The 26,182-nt window shown below is 42.6% G+C and overlaps 1 protein-coding gene across 6 annotated transcripts in view; it reads right to left on the bottom strand.

Annotated features, from left to right (window-relative positions):
* Positions 1-1,029: 1,029 nt before the first annotated feature.
* Positions 1,030-26,182, bottom strand: part of LOC122554989 (BEN domain-containing protein 2-like) — a 61,761-nt gene continuing 36,608 nt past the window's right edge. For 2 of the 6 annotated variants that reach the window (XM_043700494.1, XM_043700498.1), the window contains 3 exons: positions 18,355-18,562; positions 13,307-13,555; positions 1,030-2,058 (listed from right to left, as the gene is read on the bottom strand). In XM_043700494.1, coding sequence (XP_043556429.1) covers positions 1,796-2,058; positions 13,307-13,555; positions 18,355-18,562 — 720 coding nt within the window. In that variant the 3' untranslated portion in view covers positions 1,030-1,795. Of the gene's footprint in view, positions 2,059-6,743; positions 7,406-13,306; positions 13,556-18,354; positions 18,563-26,182 lie in introns of all 6 variants that reach the window. The other 4 variants (XR_006313129.1, XM_043700495.1, XM_043700496.1 and 1 more) reach the window with 4 other exon arrangements.

Raw genomic sequence — 26,182 nt, forward strand, 5'->3', positions numbered from 1 at the left:
GTCAGACATTGCTGAAGATAACTCAGTTTCCAATGGAATCCATTCCAATAGTCCCCAAAATTTAACAATGATAGGGTGATTTGTTTAATTGTGGATGTAAATATAACTTCCAAGTTAGTTACAGAAAAGTTTATTACCATTCTATAAGAATACAATTTGTGTTTTTAAGTTAATCAATCAGATATAAAGAACATAAGCAACCATGATATATCTGTTCAACAAAATGATACCCGTTAAATAATATTTCCATATTTGTTACTTTTTAAGCATCAGAAAACAATCAGCAGTGACTCAGAACCTTATAGCTCTTTCCTAGACATTAATACATTTAGTTGCTCATAATGACAGATTTCACAGGTGTATACTGGAACACTTTCTCAATTTTGACACCCACTGGCAGCAACAAATATTCACAAATTGGGTGCTGAACGAATAGGGTGCCAAAATTGCCCTCTCAATGCTGAAACATGAAAGGCAACAGACTTAACGTCAAAAACTTGGTTTTCCTTTGAACTAATGGTAAATGCTCCACTTCCCTCCCCTTATTGCCTCTGAGTGAGACTGGTGATTTAGCATTAACTAGGGCTGAATTGTGGAAGGCATTGTGTGCTTACAAGCAACTAGGTTCAGATTGTCTCAAACTCAACCTACATACAAGTTTTACAACTGATAAAAAAAGATGCTCTGAGTCAGACCCAAACACAAATTCCAGAGGTATTAACCTCCTGCTTCACCTGTCCCTTCCCACACAATCTAGCAATTGGGCAGCAAGGTGGCTCAGTGGTTACCACTGCTGCCTCACAGTGCCAGGGACCAAGGTTCAATTCCAGCCTTGGGCGAATGTCTATGTGGTGTTTGCACATTCTCCCAGTGTCTGCGTGGGTTTGCTCCGGTCTCCTTCCACAATCCAAAGATGTGCAGGTTAGGTGAATTGGCCATGCTAAGTTTCCCATAGTGTTCAGGGATGTGTGGGTTAGGTTTATCAGTCAGGGGTAAATGTACAGCAATCGGTGGAGGGGAATGGTCTGGGTGAATTACTCTTCAGAGGATCGGTGTGGACTTGTTGGGCCAAATGGCCTGTTTCCACACTGTAGGGATTCTAAGTTTACTCATTACTTTGCATTTGCAGACTTCACAATCTGAGGTTAACAAATTCAAACCCCAAATTCATAGGGCTCCAGCACAACCTAAATTGTTAATCAACATGAAATATTCAATCTTGGGAGATGAAAATAATTTAAGGCCAGTGTCCTTTCATTTGACTCCAATAGTGGGGAAGATGGCTGAAAAGGGGCAGCTTGGTTGAAGGACATATTCAAAACAGAAAATATATTCAATAAAAAGCAAAATAAGTAAAATCAAAGATCAAGCAACCTCATGCATGTATCACATTGGCATCACACAATTATCCCAAAAATACAGGATACATCTCTCTCTATAAATAATATCCATAAGGAAATTTCAGCAGCTAAGTCTCATCAGTTTGCAAAGTCATTTCAAATATTCCATTCCACTTGCACGAGTTTTTTGCTACTCGTTATAATAAAATCATGTTTCCAATTTTAACTATTCTGCAATTCATACATTTCAGTATTGCACAAACGCAAACTTGAGCACGCACAAAAATAGAACTATGGCATTAAAGTGTATCCGGACTTATACTCAGGATCTCTCATGGTGAATAATAGAGTGTGCCATTAAGAGAACATCATAAACAAGTCCATATGCTCTTGAAAATTATATGGAGCACAACTGCTATTTCATTTCCAGCATTTCAGCTCTTCTGAAACAGTGCTCAGAGGATGTTTGTGTCTCCATTGAAGTTCTCTTGGGGATTGTTGTTCTGAGGAGTGCTGATTTTGTTGCCATGATTCTCTGACTGTTTCTTGCAGTACATTGCAAAATACTGAGGGTGCTGTTTCTTGTAATAGCCAGGCAGGGACTTCCTGAGGTCATGTCTTATGCTGCGAATGGAACTATTTATAGCAGCCACACAGGCTTTCCAGTCACGCCCATTCTCACCCAAATCAAATACTGGATAGACTTCCTCAAGAAATTCTGTTGACAGAATGGAAAGAATTGATAATCATTAATAACATGGCTAATGTCTTTATACATTATCACAAACCATATTTAAACATGATTCAATTTTCTTCACACTTTGACAATTAGGAGGTTTAGAGAAAATTCCAATTTTTGTTTTGATTGTATTTTAGTGTTGAAATGAATATTATTCCCATAAGAAAACTTTTTAACACATCAGGGGTATTAACACCAAAACCAGAGATTGAATCTAAAACGTGTTATTCCATCTCTCTTCGCCAACTCTACTGCAATAACTTTCATGACATTTTGATTCTGTTGTAGTTTATTCTGAAATTCTGACTTCTATAAAAGGTTTATTTCCATCAGCCTCCCTGCTCCTCGATTTCCATTTTGGAGGAGTAATGTCTGAACTGAGTCTGAGTAATAGTGATCTTAAAACTGCTCTTCATTGTGATAAAAACCCAACTGGTTCACTAACATCCTTCAAGGGCAGGAAATCTGCCCTCCTTACCCAGTCTGGCTTGTGTGTGATTCCTGATGCAGCAATGTGGTCAATGCTTACCCGCCTCTGAAATGGCCTGTTCAACAGTGATGGGGGATGAGCAACAAATCCAAGCAATGCCCACATCCCATAAAGTTAATAACTTTACAACAGCACTTTTATGAAATTGCCATTGATTTCTCTCCACAGATGCTGCCAGACCTGTTGAGCGTTTCTCAGCAATTTCTGTTTTCATTTCTGAAATAATTTGCCAAATCTGCTGCAAACTAAAATATGGGATTCTCGTTCTTATAGGCAGGATTAAAGATTGGAAAAGTGAAGTGGTGATTGTGAACCAATAAAAATTATTAGTTAGAATAGGAGGTTCCATTTTAACAGCCTCTCCTCCCTTCCAATCCTGGCCAAAGCTGCAATTTTAACATTATCTGCCCCATTCAACCAGAGTCCTCCATAAAATAAGCAGATTACTTTCTGATGCCATGAGAGGGATCCTTTTAACCGGAGGCCTGATCATTCCCAGGATTGTGGTCTGGCTAGAAAGCTGAGAACAGCCACCAGGCGAGGGAGAGGGCAAAGCCCAGGAAGGTTAAAGTTTGCTTATTTTTGATGTTAATTTTGTGTGGAACAGGAAGAAGAGTAGGATTGCTCTTTCAGGTCTTGCGAAAAAAAAAACTTTGGGCCTCCCCAGTTTGACATTCACTCCAACCTCACCCTGCCACCACACTGGGCTCTCTTCTGGGAGCGTGCATCTTGTGGCCAGGTTTAATGTCCTCCACTGAAGCCTTCTATACCTAATCCTAACCATTGGGTAGTTGCCTCCTGTTGACTTCCCCCTTCACTTTGTCCTGCTCCCACTAGGCATTCAAATTGAACTGCCTGAGTCAGAGTTGGTGTCAGGCTATTTCAGGCTAAGGTCACCGCATGAAGAAAGTTGAGAGACTGACTAAAATATTGCCGTCCTGCTATAAAATTCTCGGACTTTAGGAAGCAGTCAAACTGAAATGCAACAAATCCAATGACAAACAACAGCGAAGAAAGGCAAGAATAATATCCGTAAAAATTAATGTACTGAGAGAATAAGAAAAGCCCTATCAAATGATGTGCCATCTTTTTCACTTCCTTTTTTGCTTTCAAAACGCTTCATGAATTTACCAGAGTACAGGGAGAATACGGCCTTTGACATCCTGCTTTGAAGTTAAGGTCACCTCCTGCAGGTCCCGGAAGGTAAGAGCAAATGAAAGTATTTATTATAGGTAGGAATTACTGCACTTTAAAACGCAGTCTAATGTAAATATTGTCATGCTGCCAGACAAAATGACCAGTACCTAAGCTGAACTCAATTAACCTGTCAGTTGTCAACCTAATGATTCGGGATCTAAAAGATAAAAATAACATTGGAGTCATCTAAGCATTACCATTAAATGAAAGAAAGTCACAAAAGTATATAAATCTTTGGCCACATATTGAAAATTATACAAAATTTCCCAAGACTGATTGAAATAAATCAAAATTTCACATTGAGACTTGCACTTACAGTCAACTGATGTCAAAATTTTAAAAAAATACTTTCACATGAACTAAATATGTCTTAATAACATGTTTCACTGTGCACCACATTTCCAGCCAACATATAACACTCTGAGATCCAGTCACAATACACTCTCAACAGGCTCACTTCACCCTGCTGTGCAAGGTTGAATATTCTAATATCCTTCAACAGCATGGCCCACTCTGGCTATGACTCCTTTCTTAAATCTACAAAATTCTTGTCTGTTTCATTTTCTTAATTTTGAACAGAGAACCAGTCCTTGCACAGCCTGTTTGGTTGCTGACATAAACATATTATCTCTTATGTTCTTCATAGCAGTTTGGGATTTTTTTCCCATAGTAACCAGATCACATGAGCCTGTATCAGGGAGATGTTTAGTATCACCACCACCCACACCCCCATTTGGAACATCCTGTTTCATCTTGTATCAAGTCCTGCACTCATAATGCAATGAAATGATCCAATTTAAGGCACAATGAATCACCTTTGAAGGGTGTTTAGTTGGGGAAAGGTCCAATCTCAATGGCTTAGTAGTTAGCACTACTGCCTCACAGCACCAGCGACAGGGGTTCAATCCCACCCTTGGGTGACTGGTCTGTGTGGAGCTTGCATGTTCTCCCTGCGTCTGCGTGGGTTTCTTCCAGATGCTGCAGTATCCTCCCACAGTCCAATGGTGTGCAGGTTAAGAGGATTAGCCATGTTAAATTGCCCATAATGTCCAGGGATGTGCAGTCAAGGTAGATTAGCCATGGGAAATGCAGGGATAAGCTAGGGCTAGTGAGTCTGGGTGGGATACTCTGAGGGTTGGTGTGGACTCAATGGACTGAGTGACCTGCTTCCATACTGTAGGAATTCTATAAAATACGTTGAATCTAACCTGAGAATCGGAAGATAATTTGATCCATTTATCAAGAATAAAAAGACTCCGATGAGAATATGTTATCTGTATATGCCCGAGGGTAGGGAGGAAAGCTAACCGACCAGGCCTCTTTTGTAGGAACTGATACAATCACACTCACTGACTGTTTCTCCAAGAAGTGAATCAAAAGGTTGCAGTAGCCAGTCAAAGAATGCATCTGGACTGCGACTTAATAAAGCAAAATTATGAGTAAAACAGGCTTTGCGCTGTAAAGTAGTTGTCCAAATGTCATAAAACTAATCTCCCTTTGGCATTGTATGCCCTTGAAATATAACATTTTCTGAATGCCAAGTCTCAATACACCATTCAAGGCGCAAAACCTTCACTTAACAGACTGTTCCCATTCAGCAGCCAAATGATCTGTGAAAATTCCTAAAAAGATTTGTTCTAATTTAACCCTTGGCAAGTCCAAAGTAATAGGTGTCTCTCTGTGGAGAGCTCATGTGATATTAAACATTAAATTCTAATACAGTAATACAAATATAAAAGTTTAAGTAACTAGAACAAACACTTTCAACACAGATTTAATTAACATTTAAACAACTAACTCTTGTTACCCTGTGGCATTTTTCTCTATTTGTACTTCCCAATCCATACTTCATAAATTTTCATTTTACTTTGTTTTAAAAAAAAACAATCTAGTCTTCTACCCATACTCCCATTCGCCAAGGCTACATTTCAGATGACAGATATTTTGGCCTAATACCTAATGTTTAGCGAAGTAGCCTTTAAATGTTTAGCAAAAAAGGTTAATCCACGTGAATTATTTACTAAAATAAAAAATCCACTTTAAACTGGATGGGAGTGTGAAGTTCAAGATATGTGATGTGAAATTCAAAACATAAACAGGCTGGTCATGTGGGGTGGAATGCTTTATTCCTCCTCATATTTTGTTATGTTTGCAGAAAAAGGATGTTGTCCATTTATGAGATCACATCCTTTCTCTAATCCATTTTACTGGTCAGAGCAATAGTCACCACCCAGTTAGTTCCCCACAGGACTGTTCTGATTCCATGGTTTCCTGCTCTGGACAGCTGAAACCATCGCCTATAAAAATCTCGGCCATCTGAGGAAAGCTGTCTGGGCCTTCGAAACCAGCTAGCAGTTCACAGAACTGGTTACCCTTCAGGGATTTTAAACTTTGTAGCATACTTTTCTCTCGCAGGCAGGGCTCCTGCTTGAACTGGTTCAAAAAGGCTTGCCAAAATTCCTCAACAACACCTCACGATATGACCAGCCTCCCTTGGCAGCAAGCAGAAATACAGTCTGCAAAGTAGCAGCTCCTTGTTTGTCAACTGCTCTCTCCACTGTACTATCAATGGAAATGTTAACTGCATTACATTTCGCCACTGGTACAGTCATGCTTCTTTGTAACTGCTCTGGCAGGCAAGCTAATGAGGCAAAAAATCTGTAATGATCTGAAGTAAGATAGAAAATGGCAGATGACCGTCAGCGACTGTAACAGAGACAATGGGCATAATCTCATCAGGGTCGGAGTGACATCCGCGAACAGAGAATTGGGTGAGAAGTCCAGTGAGGCCTCTCTTGATGGTGGGAGCAGCTCGCTACATTTGTAATGTCTGTTGCGGAGCAGTGAGGTGGGTCTCTCACTACACAGTGGCAGGTAGTGAATTCAGGTGGATTATTATTTGTTAAATGCCGTGACCCAGCTCATCAACATTCAGCTGCCCAGTTTGACAAACACACATGCTGCTTATACCTCTCACCTGTGGACATTTGCACTTGACATTTTGCAACCTCTCACGATCATTATAGTATTTCTCGGACTTATCCGCAGGATGCTTAGGAAGCACATGGTGTATTGCAGGGTGCACCGGCAGTTGGCAAAAGGCTGCAGCTTTGTGTTGCAATGACAGCCCACCCAGTGCACGGATTGGACTGCACTATATCTCAGGGCTGCTCACTTTGCGCTAAGTCACTTCAAACGTACCTGCATGCCCACAGCATCCTTGCCTTGCCTTGCTGTGCCAACCTGTACACTCACACAACCAGGCAGTTCACTTTGCTGGGCAGCAGCCCTCCATTGAGGGGGGGGTGGGGGGGTGGGCGCTGATCTTGCAGCAGGCTAGCCGTCGGCCATTCCTTCGCTCCATTGAGGCCCGGATGGCAACCTCGGGCCAGGGTCTGGTGAAGTGGCCTCTCTGCTGATCCTCTAGGAAGGGGACTCCTCTCCTTTGTGCCAACCATCCACCCGGCCCTCCGGGTCATTCTCGGAGAACAGTGTCACCAGGTTCCCATTCTCTGACGTCTTCACACACAGCAGGGGGCAGCTTCAGATCGCCACTGCTTGTCTGGGTGCCTGTTAAAGTTGGCAGGAGTACCAGGCACGCTGGTCATTCAGCGGAAAGCTGCCGAGAGTAGAGTCGTTCTGGGAATGGTAAAATGGGGATGCAATTGAATGTCAGGGATGGGAACAGATGGTTAACAAGGACAGTTTGCCAAGATACCACAAAAAAAAAACTCACTTGGCCTCGCAGTGTAACACGTTCCAAAAAACTTAGCCAAAATAACATAAGATTCGGCCCACAGAATAATGCTTTGGATCCAACAGTCTATTGGGATGGTTGGACAAGTGATAATAAAAATGTAGTTTGGACACAATCATCAAAAAAAAAGCAGAAAGAAGAATCACAGCTCAAGGTGAAGAATTCAAACCTACTTTCAGAAAGAAGCAACAATTTGGCTTCAATTCCTTTAAATAGAATACACAGCAAGATAAATAAAATAATGCTGTCCATGCTATTCAATGGTCATATCAAATAGGAATTAGATTGGAAGTAAAGATACAAGGAAGGGATCAGTCGATCAAACATGGTTGGGTCAAAGGCCTGGAACTTGCTCCCTCACGAGATGGTCTACCTGCACCAAATGGACTGCAGCAGTTCAAGAAGAAAGCTCACCACCTTTGTCACTAGGGCAACCAAGTCTAGTCAACAAATGCCAGTCAGCCAGCGAAGTCCACGTCCCATGAGTGAACAATACAAAAAAAGGCAAACAGAACAGCATTGTCCAAATTAAATTTCATATGAGAATCCATCAGGAAAATAAAGGGAATAAGCAATGTCTGAAATTGCTAGTGTCAATGTTCAAATAAGGAGTGAATAACACCCAGATGGAAGAGAATTTTATTTTTTTGAGAGATGTGGGCATTGCTGGCTAGCCAGCATTCATTGTCTGCAATGCCCTTCGGGAGGGAATTCCAGGATTTTGACCAAACAACAGTGAAGGAAAGGCGATATGATCAGAGTCAGGATAGTGAGTGGCCTGGAGGGGAACTTGCAGAGGGATGTGTTCCCATGAATCTGCTGCCCTATCCTTCTAAATAGAAGTGGTCATGGATTTGGAAGGTGCTGTCTAAGGGTCTTTGGTGAATATTTGCAGTACACACTCTGCTACTGAGAGTCAGTGAGGGGTGGAGAGAGTGAATGCTTGTGGATGTAGTACTAGTTAAGCTGGCTGCTTTGTTCTGGATGATGTCAAGCTTCTCGAGTGTTGTTGGAGCTGCTCCCATCCAGGTAAGAGGGAAGTATTCCATCACACTCCTGACTTGTACCTTTTAGATGATGGACAGGCTTTGGAGAGTCAGGAGGCAAATTTCCTGCAGCAGTATTCCAAGCTCCAGATCTGCTCTTGCAACCACTGTGTTTATGGGGTAAGTCCAGTTGAGTTTCTGGTCAATGGTAATCTCCAGGATGTTGACAGTGGTGGTTTTAGTGATGGTAACACCATTAAATGTCAAAGGGTGGTGGTTAGATTGTCTCCAATTAGTGATGGCCATAGCCTGGCATTTGTGGGGTGTGAATGTCACTTGCCACTTGTCAGCCCAAGCCTGGATATTGTCCAGATCGTGTTGCATTTGAATATGGTCGGCTTCAGTATCTGCAGAGTCGTGAATGGTACTGAACATTGTGCAATCAATCATTGGCAAACATCCCCACTTCTAAATCTTTGATGGAAGGAAGTTCATTGAAGTAGCAGCTGAAGATGGGTTGGGCCCAGGATCCTGAGGATCTCCTGCAGTGATGTCCTGGAGCTGAGATGACTGATCTCCAACAACCATGACATCCTGCTACGTGCCAGAAATGACTCCAACCAGTGGACAGTAACCCCCTGATACCCATTGATTCCAGTTTTGCTGGAATACCTTAATGCCACACCTAGTCGAATGTTGCCTTGATATCAAGGGCTTCACTTTCACATCATCTCTGAAATTTAGCTCTTTTGTCCATGTTTGAACCAAAACGTTAATGTTACAGAAATAAAAGGAATGTCAACAAAATATTAAAAATCATGAATTCAGAGAACGTAATGCAATTGTATTTGAAGTTGGCTCATTGGCAAAACCACGATCTCACAGAATGATCAGCTGATCATGTGTGACATCACTGACAGGTCATCTGGGGTCTGTGCAGCTGCTAGTTGCACTGAGTGAGAACAATGCTCAGGGGAAGCTGTGGGATAGCAGTCCAAGAGGGAGGAATTCCTGAGCTTAATTAGAAGCTAGTTATCATCACTGTTCAGAGAGTTCTCCAGTTTGACAGCTGTTTGCTTCATTACCTTGTTAGCTCAAACACTTGTCCAGATTATTTAGATAACAACGTGGCCAGAAATAACTCAAATCACAGCAAAAGTATGGAGTCTCATGTCCAACAGATGCTTTAGAAACCTTTGTAAAAATAGTATCCAACAGATTTCATGCAAGAAGGAGGCCATTTAGACGGTGACTGTCTTTATACATGGTCCTACAGCCCAACTTTCAATTAGATCAGTTATTCAGTACTGTTGTACTATCCATCTTGGCCTCAGATTCCTGGATATTTTCCTGACCATTTATTAAGACGAGAAAACTTCGCACATTTTGTACCTTTTCAGAATGTTCTCAATACCATAACTTATCTAAAAGCATCCGTCTAAAAGGTTCAGAACAAAAAGGTTGAAATCCATTTTAAATGTGCTTTGGCAATGTGCAGCAATCATTTACAGATTTGCTTCGCAGGAGCCAGTCCTTCAATAAACATCGCCAAATTCCTGCAGACCCTGCTGTTTCAGTTCTTGCTCGAAATGGCATTTATAAAAAAGGTTCCAGTGCTTGTCGCCTGGAAAACGCAGCAAAACATCTTTCCATATTGATAATCCCAACCCCAGATAACATGTGCCTCCACAAAATCTAAAGGAAAGGACCATATAGTAAAAAGGAGGGATTAACTTTGTGGAACTAAAGGTATTCCACAAACTATCCCGCTGTAAGAGTACAGTAGGGAGGGGGTGACTTTTACATTCACTGCCTGGGTGGTAAGTAGATGCAACAAATCAGCCCAGTTCTTCCTGAACCTGCTCAAATTTCATTCTTGTTCACTTTGGAAGGGAGAACAAAAAACAACAGACTATTACTTAAATGGAGGAAAACTGCAGAAAGCTGCAACACAAAGTGGGTACTTGTGCACAAAACACAGAAAGCCAGCACACTGGGGCAGCAGGTAATTGGGAAGGCTAATGGAATGTTGGCCTTTATTTCAATGGAGTGTAAGAATAGGGAAGCCTTACTGCAGCTGGACAAGGCCCTGGTAAGACCACATCTGGAGTACAGTGAGTAGTTTTGGTTCCCTTATTTAAGGAATGATATCATTTCATTGGAGGCAGTTCAGAGAAGGTTCACTTGTCCCCTAGCACGGAAGGACTGTCTTATGAGACAAGGCTAAACAGGTTGGGAGTTTAGGAGAATGAGAGGTGATCTCATTGAAACATACAGGATTCTTAAAGGGTTTGACAGGGTGAATGCTGAGAGGGTGTTTCTCCTCATGGGAGGGTCTCAGACCAGAGGGCGTAGTCTCAGAATAAAAGAGCACCAATTTCAGACTGAGAAGAGGAATTTCGTCTCTCAGAGAGTCTTTGGAATTCCTTGCCACAGAGAGCTGTGGGGGCAGAGCCCTTATGTATATTTAAGGTTGAGGTAGAGAGATTCCCGATCAGTTGGGGGAATCAAGGGCTGCAGGGAAAGGGCAGGAAAGTGGACATGAGGAATCTTGGATATGCCATGCTCCTATTGAATGGCAGAGCAGGCTTGACAGGCTGAACAGTTCACTCCTGTCCCTATTTCGTATGGTCTTATTATATCAATGCTCTACATACTTTTTTACATATTGTAATATCTGTAAGATTCATTCCATAAGTGCTTTCATACAGGTTAAAAAAAATGACGACTTTCAAACGATAATCTATATCTACTGCCTTTTATTTACATGTCAGCTGTGGCTCAGGAGCTGCACATCCACCAGCAAGTTCAACGTCCTACTCCAGAGACACCAGCCCAAGCCACTGTTATACTGAGAGTCTTCTGCACCTTCTGGATCAGACATTAAACTGAGTCGACATCTGCTCCCTCTGGTCGGTGTAAAAGATCCCATAGTGCTGGCTCATATGAGAGAAGCTAGCCCCCTGGTGTACAAGTCAACAGTTGTCCCTCAACTCATAGGGCAGCACGGTAGGACCCGGGTTCAATTCTAGCCTCGGACAATGTGGAGTTTGCACATTCTTCCTGTATCTGTGTGGGTTTTCTCCGGGTGCTCCGGTTTCCTCCCACAGTCCAAAGATGTGCAGATTAGGTGAATTGGCCACGCAAAATTGCCCATGGTGTTCAGGGATGTGCAGATTAGGTGTGTTAGTCAGGGGTAAATGTAGAGGAATGGGTTTGGATGGGATACTCTTTGGAGGGTGGGTGTGGACTTGTTAGGCCGAAGGGCCTGTTTCCACACTGCAGGGATTCTATAATTCTGTAAAATCCCTGCAGTTTGGAATCAGGTCACTCAGCCCAGTGACTTGTTAAGGCACCCCACCTAGACACATCCCATCCCTGTAACGCTGCAATCTATAAGTCCCTGCATACTATGGGCAATTTAGTATGGCCAATCCACCTGTGGGAGGAAACCGGAGCACCTGGAGGAAACCCATGCAGACAGGGGATAATGTGCAAACTCCACACAGACAGTCGCCCGAGGGTGGAACTGAATCCAGGTCCTTGGCGTTGTGAGGTAGCAGTGCTAACCACTGAGCCACCATGCCACCACTGTTAAATGCAAACTATTCCACTTCTATTTGCTCCTGTGTTTCCTACATTACAACAGCAAATGCACTTTAAATGTGGATCACTTTGTGATGCCAAGGGTCTGAATGCTATATAAATGCCAGTTTTCCTTTCTATATTAAATAGCCATACATACGCTCAGATTTTGTTTAATGATTATTTTTACTTATTGCTTAATGCATATTTAATGATGACCATACTACCATGGAAGAAAGTAGAGGCAAATATTCTATTTTATTTTTTTTTAAATCATTTTTAAAGATATTATTGAAATTGTTGGATGACAGTGTTTTTAAGGAGAGTTTGAGGGAGGGGCAGAGTTTAATTCAACTGATAGGCAGAGCTAATACTCCTCAAACTCTTAAGATTAGCCTGTTTTTCTTAAATCTTCCCAGAGGTCACAAATTCACAGCATAAAACTGTCCTGAAATTTACAATATAAAACAGTACAGGTCCTTCGGCCCTAGATGTTGTGCCAGCCTTTTATCCTACTCTGGGAACAGACTAACGTATATATCCTACGTTGCATTATCTTCCATGTACCTATCCAAGAGTCGCTTAAATGTTGCTAACATGTCTGATTCTACTACAGCCACTGGCAGTGCATTCCACACAACCACCGCTCTGTGTAAAGAACCAATCTTTGATATCTCCCCTAAACAGGCAAGGAGTCCTCGGGGATTAAGAATCCAACCTTCGTACCATAGTCACTGTGAGGCAAAGAGCTCTCTCAAAGAAGTGTCATATTGAGGATATGCAGGAATGTAGAGTTGAGGTTAATATCCACTTATGACCTTATTAGAAATTATGGAGCAGGTTTGTTGGACTGAATGGCTAATTTGTTTGCATTATACTGTGGTGCCTACGTGCAGGTATTATCTAAACAGAGTTTGGGCTTCAATTGGAGGTTGCATTAACAGGAAGCAGAGAAAGAAATTACTCATTTGCTTCATGGAAGTACAGACGCTACTTCTCAGTGTCAGCCCTTTGGACAATAAACAGAGGAGGTTACCTGCCCATAACAGAACCTGCTCAATCCTAATGTCGACCACCTTTACATTGATGTGAATCAAACATTGGGATTCCATTGGCTGAATTTCAGAAAGCTAACAACTTCGATCATTCATTTTTACACTGGACCAAAGGATGTTACATGTAAACGGAATCACAGCAATTGTCTTTAAATACCTCGGACAGCGCTGATTTTGTTGCAGTCTAAAGGAGCTATTCCCCGGTCTAGGTTTCCATACACATTGCTTCTCACAAGCACCTCCTCAGGAAACAAATGTCGAACTAGGTAACGGGCTGCCAGCTCTGGTCTGGTTTTCTGCTTTGCGACGTAGACAGCGGAGTATGGGAGCTGAACTTGCCGCGCTGGGTTACCGAGGCTCTCTGCTGGGGAATAGAGACAAAGAAAAGCCAAATGGAGAGCCATTTCTGAAAACAAAATGCAGTAATTCATTGAAGGCCTCATTATCAATTGGATCTCTATGCCTTGTTGAAACATTATGCATTCAAATAATTTCTGAACAGAGACAAACTGGGGCAAATGCACCCAAGAAATCAAGGGTGGGGAAGTGGAAACATGTTTCCCTGTTAGTGTGTGCTAATAGTGTCTATAAATTTCCAAAGTTCTGCCTGTTTGCAATTGGAATGTGCTGTGTGAACGAGAAGAGAAGTAAATGGAGCAGTAGATCATGACTACAATCAGGATTCAATGCTGATCTGATGCTAGAACTTCCATTCTGAATCTCCATGATCCAGCTAATGCTGCTGTTTCATCTCACCCAGCTGAACAGACCTCCCACCCTAATGCCATCCATCCTCCACAGGCAGCATTAAAAGGGGGCACCCACTAGTTTCAGGTTGGTGGCTGGTTTGTTTCTTCTGGCTGTTGCCGCGACTCCTCCCCTTTCTGCCTGGGCTGTTTGTGTAGAATGAGTTCAAATGAAGAGTCCTCAACTCCAATTCCCCGCTCACCAAGAGTCCCAAACCTCATCTTCTGACTGTCATAGTCCAACCTGTCCATGCTGACCAGATATCCTAAATTAATTTAGTCCCATTTGCCAGCACTTGGCCCATATCCCTCTAAATCCTTCTTAACTCATGTACCTGTCCAGATGCCTTTTAAATGTTGTAATTGTACCACCCCCAACCACTTCCTCTCGCAACTCATGCCATACACCCTCTGTGTGAAAATGTTACTCCTTAGGTCCCTTTTAAATCTTTCCCCTCTCACCCTAAGCCAATGCCCTCTAGTCCTGGGCTCTCTCAACCCAGGGAAAAGACCTTGTCTATTTATCCTATCCATGCCCCTCATGATTTTATAAACCTGTATAAGGTCACCCCTCTGCCTCCGACGCTCCAGAGAAAACAGCCCCAGCCTATTTAGCCTCCCCCTATAGCTCCAATACATCAGTGCAGTGCTACTCCGGAGGGTGTAGTCTGGCTGGTGGAAAGTTGCTGTGGACCTGCAATGGATGAATCTTGCCTTGGAGGACAACCTCAAATAGCTGTGAGCCAAGAAGGCTTCAGCAGTACCATGGATGTGGGGCAGTCAATACCACCTTCCCAAGAATGTACAGCAGATTCACACTCCACACAGCCACTATCACTCTCCTGGACTGATACCTCAAAAGGAGAAAGTGAGGACTGCAGATGCTGGTAGAGAGAGAGTGTAGTGCTGGAAAAGCACACCAGGTCAGACAGCATCCAAGGAGCAGGAGAATCAACGTTTCAGGCATTAGCCTTTCATCAGGAATGAGGTGTATGCCCGAAATGTCGATTCTCCTGCTCCTCGGATGCTACCTGACCTGCTGTGCTTTTCCAGCACCGCATTGTCAACACCAACACCTCAGAACTCTAACAATCTGCTAGAGCAGCTTGCTGTGAAATGCTGCAAACCCCAGGCTACAATGGCAGCGGTCTGAGTTTGCATAGCAACAAACTGACCTCAGCCTGAGGTTCCACGGCAGCGTTACAGACATTGGGTGAAATCAGCTTCGCTCAGATGGAAGCGGAGACATCAGCTGTCAGCCATTGTATTGGTATCCAGCTCGCATGTGTGTCGATAAAGCTGGCCACCACTTCAATGCTGGAAAGGACGGGCTCCCAAAACTCAGGGCCAAGGCCTGTATCGAGTTGGTGCCGGATTCCAACAGCACCTTTGACTGTAGGCCTGCCAAAGTGCCAAGCATATTGTTGTGCTCACCCATCAGCATTCTGTAGGCTGCCAGCAAAGTTTTTATACGAATATGTGCATCATCTCGCTCTCCTTGAGCAGAAACCTGCTCAGTCCTGGCCCTAGGGTCACTTGTGTCTAGTGTCTTATGAGGTGGACCTCCCATGATTTCCAACTGCTCACAAACTCACTGAACTGCCAGTGGAACCGTACTGAAGTCCAATGGGCTTGGCTCCTGACATTGACTTTTACAGCTACCCACTGCTTTCTGAGCTGCCTGGCTTCTCTGGGTACCATTACCCTTTGCCACATCTTTTACTGGAGCTTCCAATGAAAACTGTGGGGACCATTCACTCTCCTTGTGGTTTGCATCCTGCAGAGCTCCAGCTGGAGTGGACCTCCCCTTTAAGAACTGCAGGCTTGCTGTAGCGGCTGTTAGCAACTCCCCCTGCTAGTACATCCAGTCAGTCAAATAGGCACAGTTAAAAAGGAAAAAAAAGTCTCACGTTTATACAGTGCGGTTCATGGCCACAGAACTTTTCAAAGTGCCTTGTAGGCAGTGCCATGAAATGTTTCATGTCAATCACAGTTTAAAATCTCATCTGAAAGACAACATCTCCAACAGTGCAGCACTGCCCACAACATGGAACTGCAAGTGCCCATGAGTTTTGTATTGGGGCTCTGTACTGGCACTCAGAGACAAGCATGCTATCAAATGAACCAGTGACACCACTGCAGGCTCCGGTGACAGTCACGCTCATAACTCCCAGTTTTCAAGGCCGGTGGTTTAACCACTAAGCTCTTCCAAGATCGAAGGAGCAGGAGATCAAGACAGGAAGGGAGCAAATCTAACATTGAGGCACGTGTCTGCAGATAGGACACAGCATTCCAACCTCACGGCCACCAAAGCCAATCAAACTAGTCACACAGCCTCCCACTGTCTGCGAGTAGACTAGAGTCAAACGTTAGGCCAAAACTTTTGATGAAGGGCTTATGCCCGAAGTGTCGATTCTCCTGCTCCTCGCATGCTGCCGTGCTTTCCCAGCAATGACACTCTCAACTCTGATCTCCAGCATTAGCAGTCCTCTCTTCCTCCTATTAGGCCAAAGCAGCCACATGTGCTTGGTCTGGCATGGCAGCCATGGGTGTCCTTGCTCTGTCCTGCCTCTCTATTGGCCCAGCTCCCGAGAACACTAGCCCTCACAGTCACTTCTAGGAAGAGGTGAAATGCTCGGGAGCACCCTGACATGTGCAGACAATCAGGCAATTCTCCTGTCCGATGATCCTGACAAAAGTCCTGCAATTCCTTCGGAAGGTCTCCCAGCAAACGGGTCATAAGATATTCATGACACCAGAGGGTTTGCTGGCACTGGTTTAGTTAGGAAGAAGTGCTTCACAAACAACACGGGGTAACAACGCCTCCCTCTGCTGGGACAGGTATCTGCAGGACGGACAGAACCTTGGAAGATCGCTTTAAGGCCCCAGGAATTATTTCAGCAATCACACAACAAGTCAGAACTAATGACAACCGACACAAACACTCAAACAAACCCAAGTGGCAATTGAAGAAAAACAAAGATTTCTTAGAAATTGGCTAACATGCTCCTCTTAGGTAAACTGCATCTTTTAACTGACTTACAGCTGATTCTGGATCACGGTTGTCCTGGACAGGGATTTGGTGTCCAAGAAATCTTAGTCTCAGTAAATCCTGTGGAGGACTTTCACAGAACCTTTACACACAGCGACAGAATTCTTGCCTGCATGAGGCAGGAATCTCCAATATTTGCCTTAGGACCCACTGAAAATGTGAATAGCACTCAAAATGATTGAGATGCATTCCTGTTCATTTTACTTGTATGTTAGAGCTGTGTTGAATGGATGAAAATCAGTGCTACTATCTTCCCTGACACTAAAGTCACATATTTCCACAACAACCAGGGAGACAAAATGTTTGGTGATAAGAGGAAGGGAGCAAAATTCTTAAACTTGCATCCTTGAGAATTACATTTTGGCTAAAACATAGAGGGACCAACACAGAAGGGGCAGTTCAGGACCTAATATTCAGAAGTGTGCCCAGGTAGTTGGAAGACAAGCAGGGGAGCATTTTGGGGCCAGTAGCAAAGGGGCAGGGAATTACAGTCAGAGGTAAAAAGCCAATGGAGAGTTGAGCAAAGTCTTTTCACCCAGTGGATGGTGGGAGCCTCAATGTCAATGCCTTAAAGGATGGCTGGCTAACATTTGAGTAGATATTGCAGGATTATGGGTCAAGTGCTGGAAAAGAGATTGGCACAGTCAACTCTTTGTTGGCTGGCACACACACGACACAGCTCAATGGCCCGCGCGTGATGTCAACACCTATGAACCTACAAACCCTAAAAGTTGCCAGTTATAGACGGATGACTCGAGCCGTAGGAATAGAGTTGGAGAGAGGGTGACAAAAGAAGTCAGACTGATTGGTGGACAATACTGAATCAGAAAAAAAAATCAAACCAACAATGGGTGCAAAGTTTTTAAGATGGGAGCCACAGCATCAGAAGCTAATCCTCACTTTTAAAAGGCATATGGTTAGAAAATTATCATTAGCAAATCAATATTCAGCAACTCCTTGATGGTCACTTGAAAACCTTTTTGTTTTGTCAGGATGTTCAGACAAAATTGCTAGGGCTAATAGAGTTAACCACTTTTAAGAAATTGTAAGTTATAGTTACAAATTGGACTGATGTCGGTTCTAATTCTTTGTACTGCTTGTGCAACATCCCTTCCAAGTCAGGACCTTAAACCATCAGTGTTCAAAATAATTGGTTTTTTAGCAAAAAAAAAGTCAGAACTAATGGAAAAGAATTAGGGTGAAATGTGATTCTTTGTAATCATTGCATTTTAAGTTAGATCTTGATGGGAGTCTGCTTTTAATTGACTAAGTATAAAAGATAATTTTAGTAAAGTACAAATCCTTATTAATTTGAATATTTTTCACCACCACAAACTTTCGAACACGTTTAAGTAGCTTGTGAAGCAGCTACTGAAAATAAAAGTTAAAATAAGCGATTCTCTCCACCTTTTGGTTCAAAAGCTTTCTGTTCACCGTTCTCAAGCGCTGTCGGGGTGTCTTGCTGTTGCCATTCCTGTCGCAATGTCTCAGTAGTTGCTTTGGCTTCTTCAGGTTTTTGGAAAGGGACAGACTCATCCTCACCATCGGAATCCAGATTGACACATACCATTGTTCCTTCCGGAGCTGAAACTTTTCCATTATCACTGGTGAGGTCCTAATGGCCAAAAGCAATGTCTCATAAGATTAACATGAAACTCTCAGCTTCCGAAATTCTGATGCAGTTCAAAATACAAGTCAAATGATCAGTAATATCGAAACCGATTTGAACACAATTGCTTGAAGAACGAATTTCACATCACCCTTTGCCACGTCTAGTACATTGATGTACAATGTAACAAGATCAGCAAGTAATCCGTGCTGAAGGGAGATCAAGCTTTAATGCACACTGTAATCACAACATTATTTTAGTGATGTGATAATCCCTTGAAGTAACAGTCCAGGTACAGTGTCTCAAGTCTGGCAATCTAAAGACCAGTGTGGTCTAAAAATTGAATGCCTTTTTTAAGCTGCCATGCATGTATTTTAATTATTATTAGATGGTCAAGTAACTCAACAGCTTGTGCAGAAAGGTGGTTCGCCATCCAGTTACTGTCTTCGTTTGTTTGTCTATTCCTGTTGCCCGGGCAATCCTTCAACCGACTTGGTCGGATCCTTCAACCCAACCTAAACCGAAATGGAAACCACCCAGCTCCAAAATTGGATGCGTATTTGGTCCCGGAGGTGGCTGGCTTTAAGAAATGGACCTTATAATCATTGGAATGTGCCACAAGACAGTGCAAAGTTCCAGTTCTGGGCACCACATTGTAGGAAAGATGTGAAAACAAATCAGCAGAATGGTTCCAAGGATGAGGAACTTCAGTTACACAGATAGAGTGAAGAAGTTTTTTGAAGAAGTAACGATGAGGGTAGAGCAGTGAAGGTGATCTGTATAGACTTCAATAAGGCATTCGACAAGGTTCCACATGGTAGACTAGTTAGCAAGGTTAGATCTCAAGGGATACAGGGAGAATTAGCCATTTGGATACAGAACTGGCTCGAAGATAGAGAGTGGAGGGTTGTTTTTCAGACTGGAGGCCTGTGAGCAGCAGTGTCCTTTATAGAAATGATTTGGATGTGAACCTAGGATATATGGTTAGTAAGTTTGCAGATGACACCAAAATTGGACAGCCAAGAAGATTATCTCAGAGTACAATGGATCATTGATCAGATGACCAGGGAGTGGCTGATGGAGTTTAATTTAGATAAATGTGAGGTGCTACATTTTGGAAAGACAAATCAAGGCAGGACTTATACACTGGGGAGTGTTGTTGAACATAAACACCTTGGAGCTTAAAAATGTGTTGCTGGAAAAGCGCAGCAGGTCAGGCAGCATAAAAGGAACAGGAGAATCGACGTTTTGGGCATAAGCCATTCTTCAGGATTTGCTTCCATGCTCTGCAGCTCTATGACTCTAAGTTGGGATTGTGTTATGTGGAGATTTATTGAGATATTAAAAATCATGAGGGGTTTGGATAGAGTAGATAGGGGACAACTGATGAACTGATTACTGGTGAAAGCATTGAGAGTGAGAGGGCACAGATTTAAGGTCATCGGAAAAAGCAGCAATGGGGACATGAGTGAGTTGTTATGATATGGAGTGGGTTGCATGAGTGCCCTGATACATTTAATCAGGGCACTCAAACTCAGATTATTATCTGAAATGGAAGAATGTACAGGGCTGCAGGAAGACAACAAGAGCTGGGTATATTGTCCATATGGAGGGCCAGCACAGACAGGGCAGACTGAATAGTCTCTTTAGGTGCTATAACAATTCTGTAGCAATGGCTCCAAAAGAAAATAAAAACTTTCAAATATATATGGCACACCTTTTCATGTTAATTTGGAAGATTATCAACACCAGGAGCAAAAGAAATGTGTGGATTTTTATTACAATGACTTATAGAATCCCTAAAGTGTGGAAACATGCCATTTGGCCCAACAAGTCCATACTGACCTCTGAACAGTATTCCACCTAGACCTGATTCCCCCACCCTATTATTCAACATTTACCGCTGAGATTCCTGAACATTACGGGCAATTTAGCGTGGACAATTCACCTCACCTACACATCTTTGAATTGTGAGAGGAAACCAGAGCACTCAGAGGAAACCCATGCAGACATGGGGAGAACGTGCAAACTCCACACAGGCAGTCGCCTGAGGCTAGAATCAAACCCAGGTTCCTGGCGCTGTGAGGCAGCAGTGGTAACCACTGTGCCAACCTATGCTTGTACAACACCTTTAATAAGACAAAATATCCCAATGTGCTTCACAAACTCACAATCAAACAAACACTGACCTACTTGAGATGATAACAGACCAGATGGAAGGTAGGTTTTAAGGAATGGCTTAAAGGAGGAAAGAGAGGAGAGACAGAGAGGGAATTCCAGAGCTTAGGGCCTTGAAAGCTGCTGGGAATCCCAAGGCTCATTTTCATGGGGCAGGAGAGTAAAAGGTCCAAACGATTTACAAGGATGTTGCCAGGGTTGGAGGATTTGAGCTATAGGTTGAGTAGGCTGGGACTGTGTTCCCTGGAGCGTCGGAGGCTGAAGGGTGACCTTACAGAGGTTTGTAAAATCATGAGGGGCATGGATAGGATAAATAGATAAGGTCTTTTCCCTGGAGTGGGGGAGTTCAGAACTAGAGGGCATTGGTTTAGGGTGAGAGGGAAAAAGACCTAAGCGGCAATGTTTTCACACAGAGAGTGGTGCGTGTGTGGAATGGACTGCCAGAGAAAATGATGGAGGCTGGTACAATTGCAACATTTAAAAGGCATCTGGATGGGGACATGAATAGGAAGAGTTTGGAGCGATATGGACCGGGTGCTGGCAAGTGGGACTAGATTGGGTTGGGATATCTGGTCAGCATTGACGAGTTCAGCCGAAGGGTCTGTTTCCATACTGTACATCTCTATGACTTTATTTGTGCATTTGCAGTTTGTGAAGGTAATTGGACAATTCAATGAACAGCTGCCTCCATAGAAATGGGTACTTGAAGTCCCTTGCGTCTGAACCTAGAGAGTGTAGGCATTCAACCAGGCTAGAGCAGGCTCTATACTCAGTGCATTTCTTTTTGACCAGAAAGGTACCCTTTTGGAAAGCTGAGATAACCCTGCAAATATGGTCCCAAGGCAGCTGGGGGAAGAGGATCAGGGATGGGAGAGATCAGGCATCCTTTGGGATTGTGGAGAATCTCTGTGGAGAATATTGGACATAAAAAAAGTCCAATAGATCACTTAGAATTGTGCATCCCATCTTCATAGAAGACGCTGATTTAGCGATTCCTTAAATCTTACTGATTCCTAATGGCGCTAGATATTGAGAACCCCTAGCAAATACCACACCATAGTTTCTGGAGATTTCTGTGCTGATTCATAAGGAACTTTGTTGATAAAGCTGAACTGTAATTATCAGAGTTCTGTTCTACTAAACTTAATAGAGAGATCAAATTGCTGAAATAGCATTGCTTTAACTGCCAAACTATTAAAGAATAGTGCCAAAGGGCTTAGGATGCTTGATGTAATTTGGAGAATCATCATTTACTCTTTAAATTAAGAAATTAATCGACTTCATTAGTTGCTTTCTGTGAAGTGATTGGCGCATTGCCAGCAGTGTCTAGGGTCACTGTTCTAAACACCAAATCGCAGAAATCCTCTGTGTTTCCAGTCCTGACCTTAACCTGTCTACTTTTAAAAAATGTATGTCATTAGGTGTGTATCCTGCAAATGTGCCCATTCACACATTATTGAAATCCAGCTGATAAATCAGAAATAGCATTGGGTTTATAGACTGCTTGAGCAAGTGAAAACTAAAACCCAGGTTTCCATTTTAAAAAAAAAATCATTTGTGGGACAAGGGCATCGCTGGCTGTGCCAGCATTTATTGCCAGCCCCTAGCTGCCCATGAGATGGTGGTGGTGAGCTGCCTTCTTGAACTGCTGCTGTCCGTGTGCTGTAGGTAGACCCACAATGTCATTAGGAAGAGTTGCAGCATTTTGACCCAGTGACATTGAAGGAATGGAGATATATTTCGAAGTCAGGATGGGGAGTGGCTGAGAGGGAAACTTATAGATGGCAGTGTTCCTATGCTTCTGTTGTCCTTGTCCTGTCGGATGGAGGTGATCATGGATTTTGAAGATAATATCTTTGCTTCAGCTTTGCTGAATTTCTGCATCTTGTAGATAGTACGCACAGCTGCCATTGAGCTTTGGTGGGGAGGGAGTGGATGCTTGTGGATGTGGTGCCAATCAAGCAAGCTGCTTTGTCCTGGATGGTACCAAGTCTCTCCAGTGTAGTTTGAGCTGCACTTATTCAGACAAGCTGCAAGTATTCCATCACTTTCCTGACTTGAGCCTCACAGATGGTGTTTGGAAAATGATAAGGGGAGTTACTCACTGCAGTATTCCTAGCCTCTGAATTTCTCTTGTAGCCACTGTATTTACATAACTAGCCCAGTTGAGTTTTTGGTCAATTGGTAACCAGTTGACAGTGGGGAATCAATGATGGTAATGGATTGAATGTCAAAGAGTGGTAGCAGATTGTCTTTTATCAGAGACAGTTATTGCCTGGCATTTGTGTGGTGTGATGATATCTGCCATCTTTCAGCCCAAGCCTGGTACTCTTTAGGTGTTTTGCGTTCAGACATAGCCTGTTCAGTATCTGAGGAGTCATGGATGGTGCTGACCATTGAACAATCATCAGGAAACATTCACACTTCTGACCTTATGATGGAGGGAAAGTCATTAATGAAGCTAGGTCACTACCCTAAGGAACTCCTTGAAAGATGTCCTGGAGCTGAGATGACTGAACTTCAACTACCACAACCATCTTCCAATGTGCCAGGTATGACTCCAACCAGTGGAGAGCTTGCCCTGGATTCCCATTTGCTTGGGCTACGTGTTGCAGTCACTCTCACCCCTCACCTGACTGATGGTAATTGGCTGGGTTGGATTTGTTCTGCTTTTTGTGTGCAGGACAGATGTGGGCAACTTTTCATATTTACAAACAGTGAATCGAATTACTGAAGACTGGCATCTGTGAGCGGGGGAATGCTTCAGCCTGATCTTTTGCACTGATGTGTTGGTCTTTTCCATCATTGAGAATCGGGATACTTGTGGAGCCTCCTCCTGCAGTGACTTGTTTAATTGTTCACCACCATTCACGACTGGATGTGGCGGAAATATAGAACTTAGATCTGAGCCATTGGTTGTGGAATTGCTTAGCTTTGTCAATCACTTGCTGCTTAAGCTGTGTGGTATGCATATTTTCCAGTTTGGTAGCTTCACCAGGTTGGCACCTCATTTTCAGGTCAAACATGGCGTTTCTCTGTTCATTGAACAAATGCAATAAGAAAGGGAGGTCATAACTTCACCTCATGTCCAAACCTGCCTGACAGAGTTGACTTAGCTCTTTATAATTTGAATTTATGTTGGATTCTACCATCAGTTGAACCTTCAAACATCTATTTTAAAACAGCAAGGTCTGAGGATTATTAGATCACAGTGGGGCTTTACTTTAAGCTTTGGTCATTGAGTCCTCCATTGCAGATTCTAACTGCAGCACAGGCCAGTGGAAAGCTCCCCCCCCCCCCCCCAGAGAGCACATGGGTCTCACTTATCAGATTGGTTATAACAGTGCAGCAAATGCTCAGCCTGCTCAGTTTAAGTAGAAGCAAATGACTAAAGGAATAAACACTGAAAGAAACTTTCACATAGGTAGACAGTGAATATACAGTATGTAAAATAACCGTAAGTACAAGCTTACAAGTCACATAAACAAACTGCTTTTTGAAACTGCAGTTAATTGCTAAATAACATTGAAAGGGGAACAATTTAGTAAAAGCTGCACATATACAATCTAAAATATAAATTAGGGCAGAATATTTTCATCTCATATTTAAAAATGTTTATTTTTTTATGGCGCCTAACTCAGATCTTTATATGAGTTGTATATTCCAGTCTGAAAAGGTCACCTCAGATACCACTCTTGAGGGAAGGAGGAAGAGGTTTGGATTAAAAAATGCCTGTTAGAAAAGACATTTACTGTTAGCAGTTTTTAAGATTATATTACATTTATATTGAACTAGCATGAAAATAAACTTTACAACTTCCAATTTTTTTCCACATGGAAGAAAACACGTCTGATTGAAAATCCACAATGTAGCTGGAAATGTTAATAGGATAAATTTGTTACATAGCTCAGCTACTAAATGTAGTTCAGGTACAAAAAGCAAGGTTTCGAGTTTGATTTGGCATGCACTATTCAGTCTCACTTGGGATTGTGATCATGCTTAACAGCTAACCTAGGGATTTGGCGAGGAAGAAGTAATCTCTTCATATTCTGGTTCTTTAATTGAATAGTGTGGGGGCACAGGATTTGGGTTGAATGTGATAGATTTGACTGACCTTCATCATCCAAGTAAACATTCAAAGGTAGGAAGACTACTTGTGAACATAACTTTATATACTGGTGCAGCAAGAACCAGCACATTTAACAGAAGGAGCAAAGAGACATTTTGTGAAGGGTGAGAGAACAAAATGTTAAATGTGTAAAAAAAAATTGCAAAGGAACACCTTCCAGAAACAGAAAACAGACGGTAAAGAAGGTCCCAAATAGGTGAAATCTATGCTCGTGCCTGTAGGAAGACATTTCTAAACGGTGCTGAATCCGATTAGTGCATGACACAGTGAACAATGACTGTTTATATACACAATAGTGAACACGTTCCCACCTAACTGAAAAAGTAACCTTGATGTGCCTTTCCAGTAGTTAATGTGTGATCGCTCACAATATACACATGTTCAAGTCATTCCACCAAGGTTGAGTATTAACTATTACTGAAAATTTTAAAGCCTCCAAATGAGGAAGATGGAGTTCAAAGCGGTAGAGAACAAGCATTTCAGAAAGATTCATTAATCCTTGCTCAAATTCATGGTTGTAGTGTGGAAGGTCATTTGAATATTAATTTCTTTTCCAGCAGCCCTTCTCTCTACTCTGGTATCCTGTTCAACTGTGCATCCTTCATGTGTGAGTTCAGAGTGAATAACAGGTGGATAATCTACCTTGGAAGGCATCACATCCTGAAATTGTTTTGAAGTTCACAAACCTATTCAGAACAGGTTTTGGGCAGTATTCGGGAACTAGACCCTGGATAGCTTTTACCCTTTACAGCTACTGGATCAGTTGTTTTGAATCACAGAGTGCGAATTTAGGTTAAAACAGCATCGATTGTGATACCACGTCCTGAAGGACGGTCATTCAACATTACCTCCACCTTAACATTTCCAGTAATGTCTGCCATTTACTGCCCTTTAACCAATTTCTTAATTATTTTCAGATTACATGAATTCCTATTACGTTATCTCGCACAAGAATCTCCTCACCTAACTTTGTTATTTTGAAAGTGAAAGCCCCAAGAAGCTTTCTCAAGCAAATCTGTAATAGCACATTCTCAAAAGTGTTGCGGACGTTCATGAAGAAGAATGCATACTTTATGAGAATGACAACTGATTTTTTACAGAATCATGAAACAACACAAGTCTGCCCTGGCTGTCCCTGTGAGAGCCATGCTCCTTCCTCCTCCCTTTAATCCTGCACAGTCTTGCTTTTCAGATCACAGTCTAACTGCCTTTTGAATGAGTCAATTGAACTTGCCTCCAGCACACTTTCGGGCTCGGTGTAATTCAAACCTTAACCACTGACTGTGTATAAGTGTTTTCTTGATATCACTTTTGCTCCA

This window comes from Chiloscyllium plagiosum, chromosome 12 (genome assembly GCF_004010195.1).
Source record: "Chiloscyllium plagiosum isolate BGI_BamShark_2017 chromosome 12, ASM401019v2, whole genome shotgun sequence".
NCBI lineage: Eukaryota > Metazoa > Chordata > Chondrichthyes > Orectolobiformes > Hemiscylliidae > Chiloscyllium > Chiloscyllium plagiosum.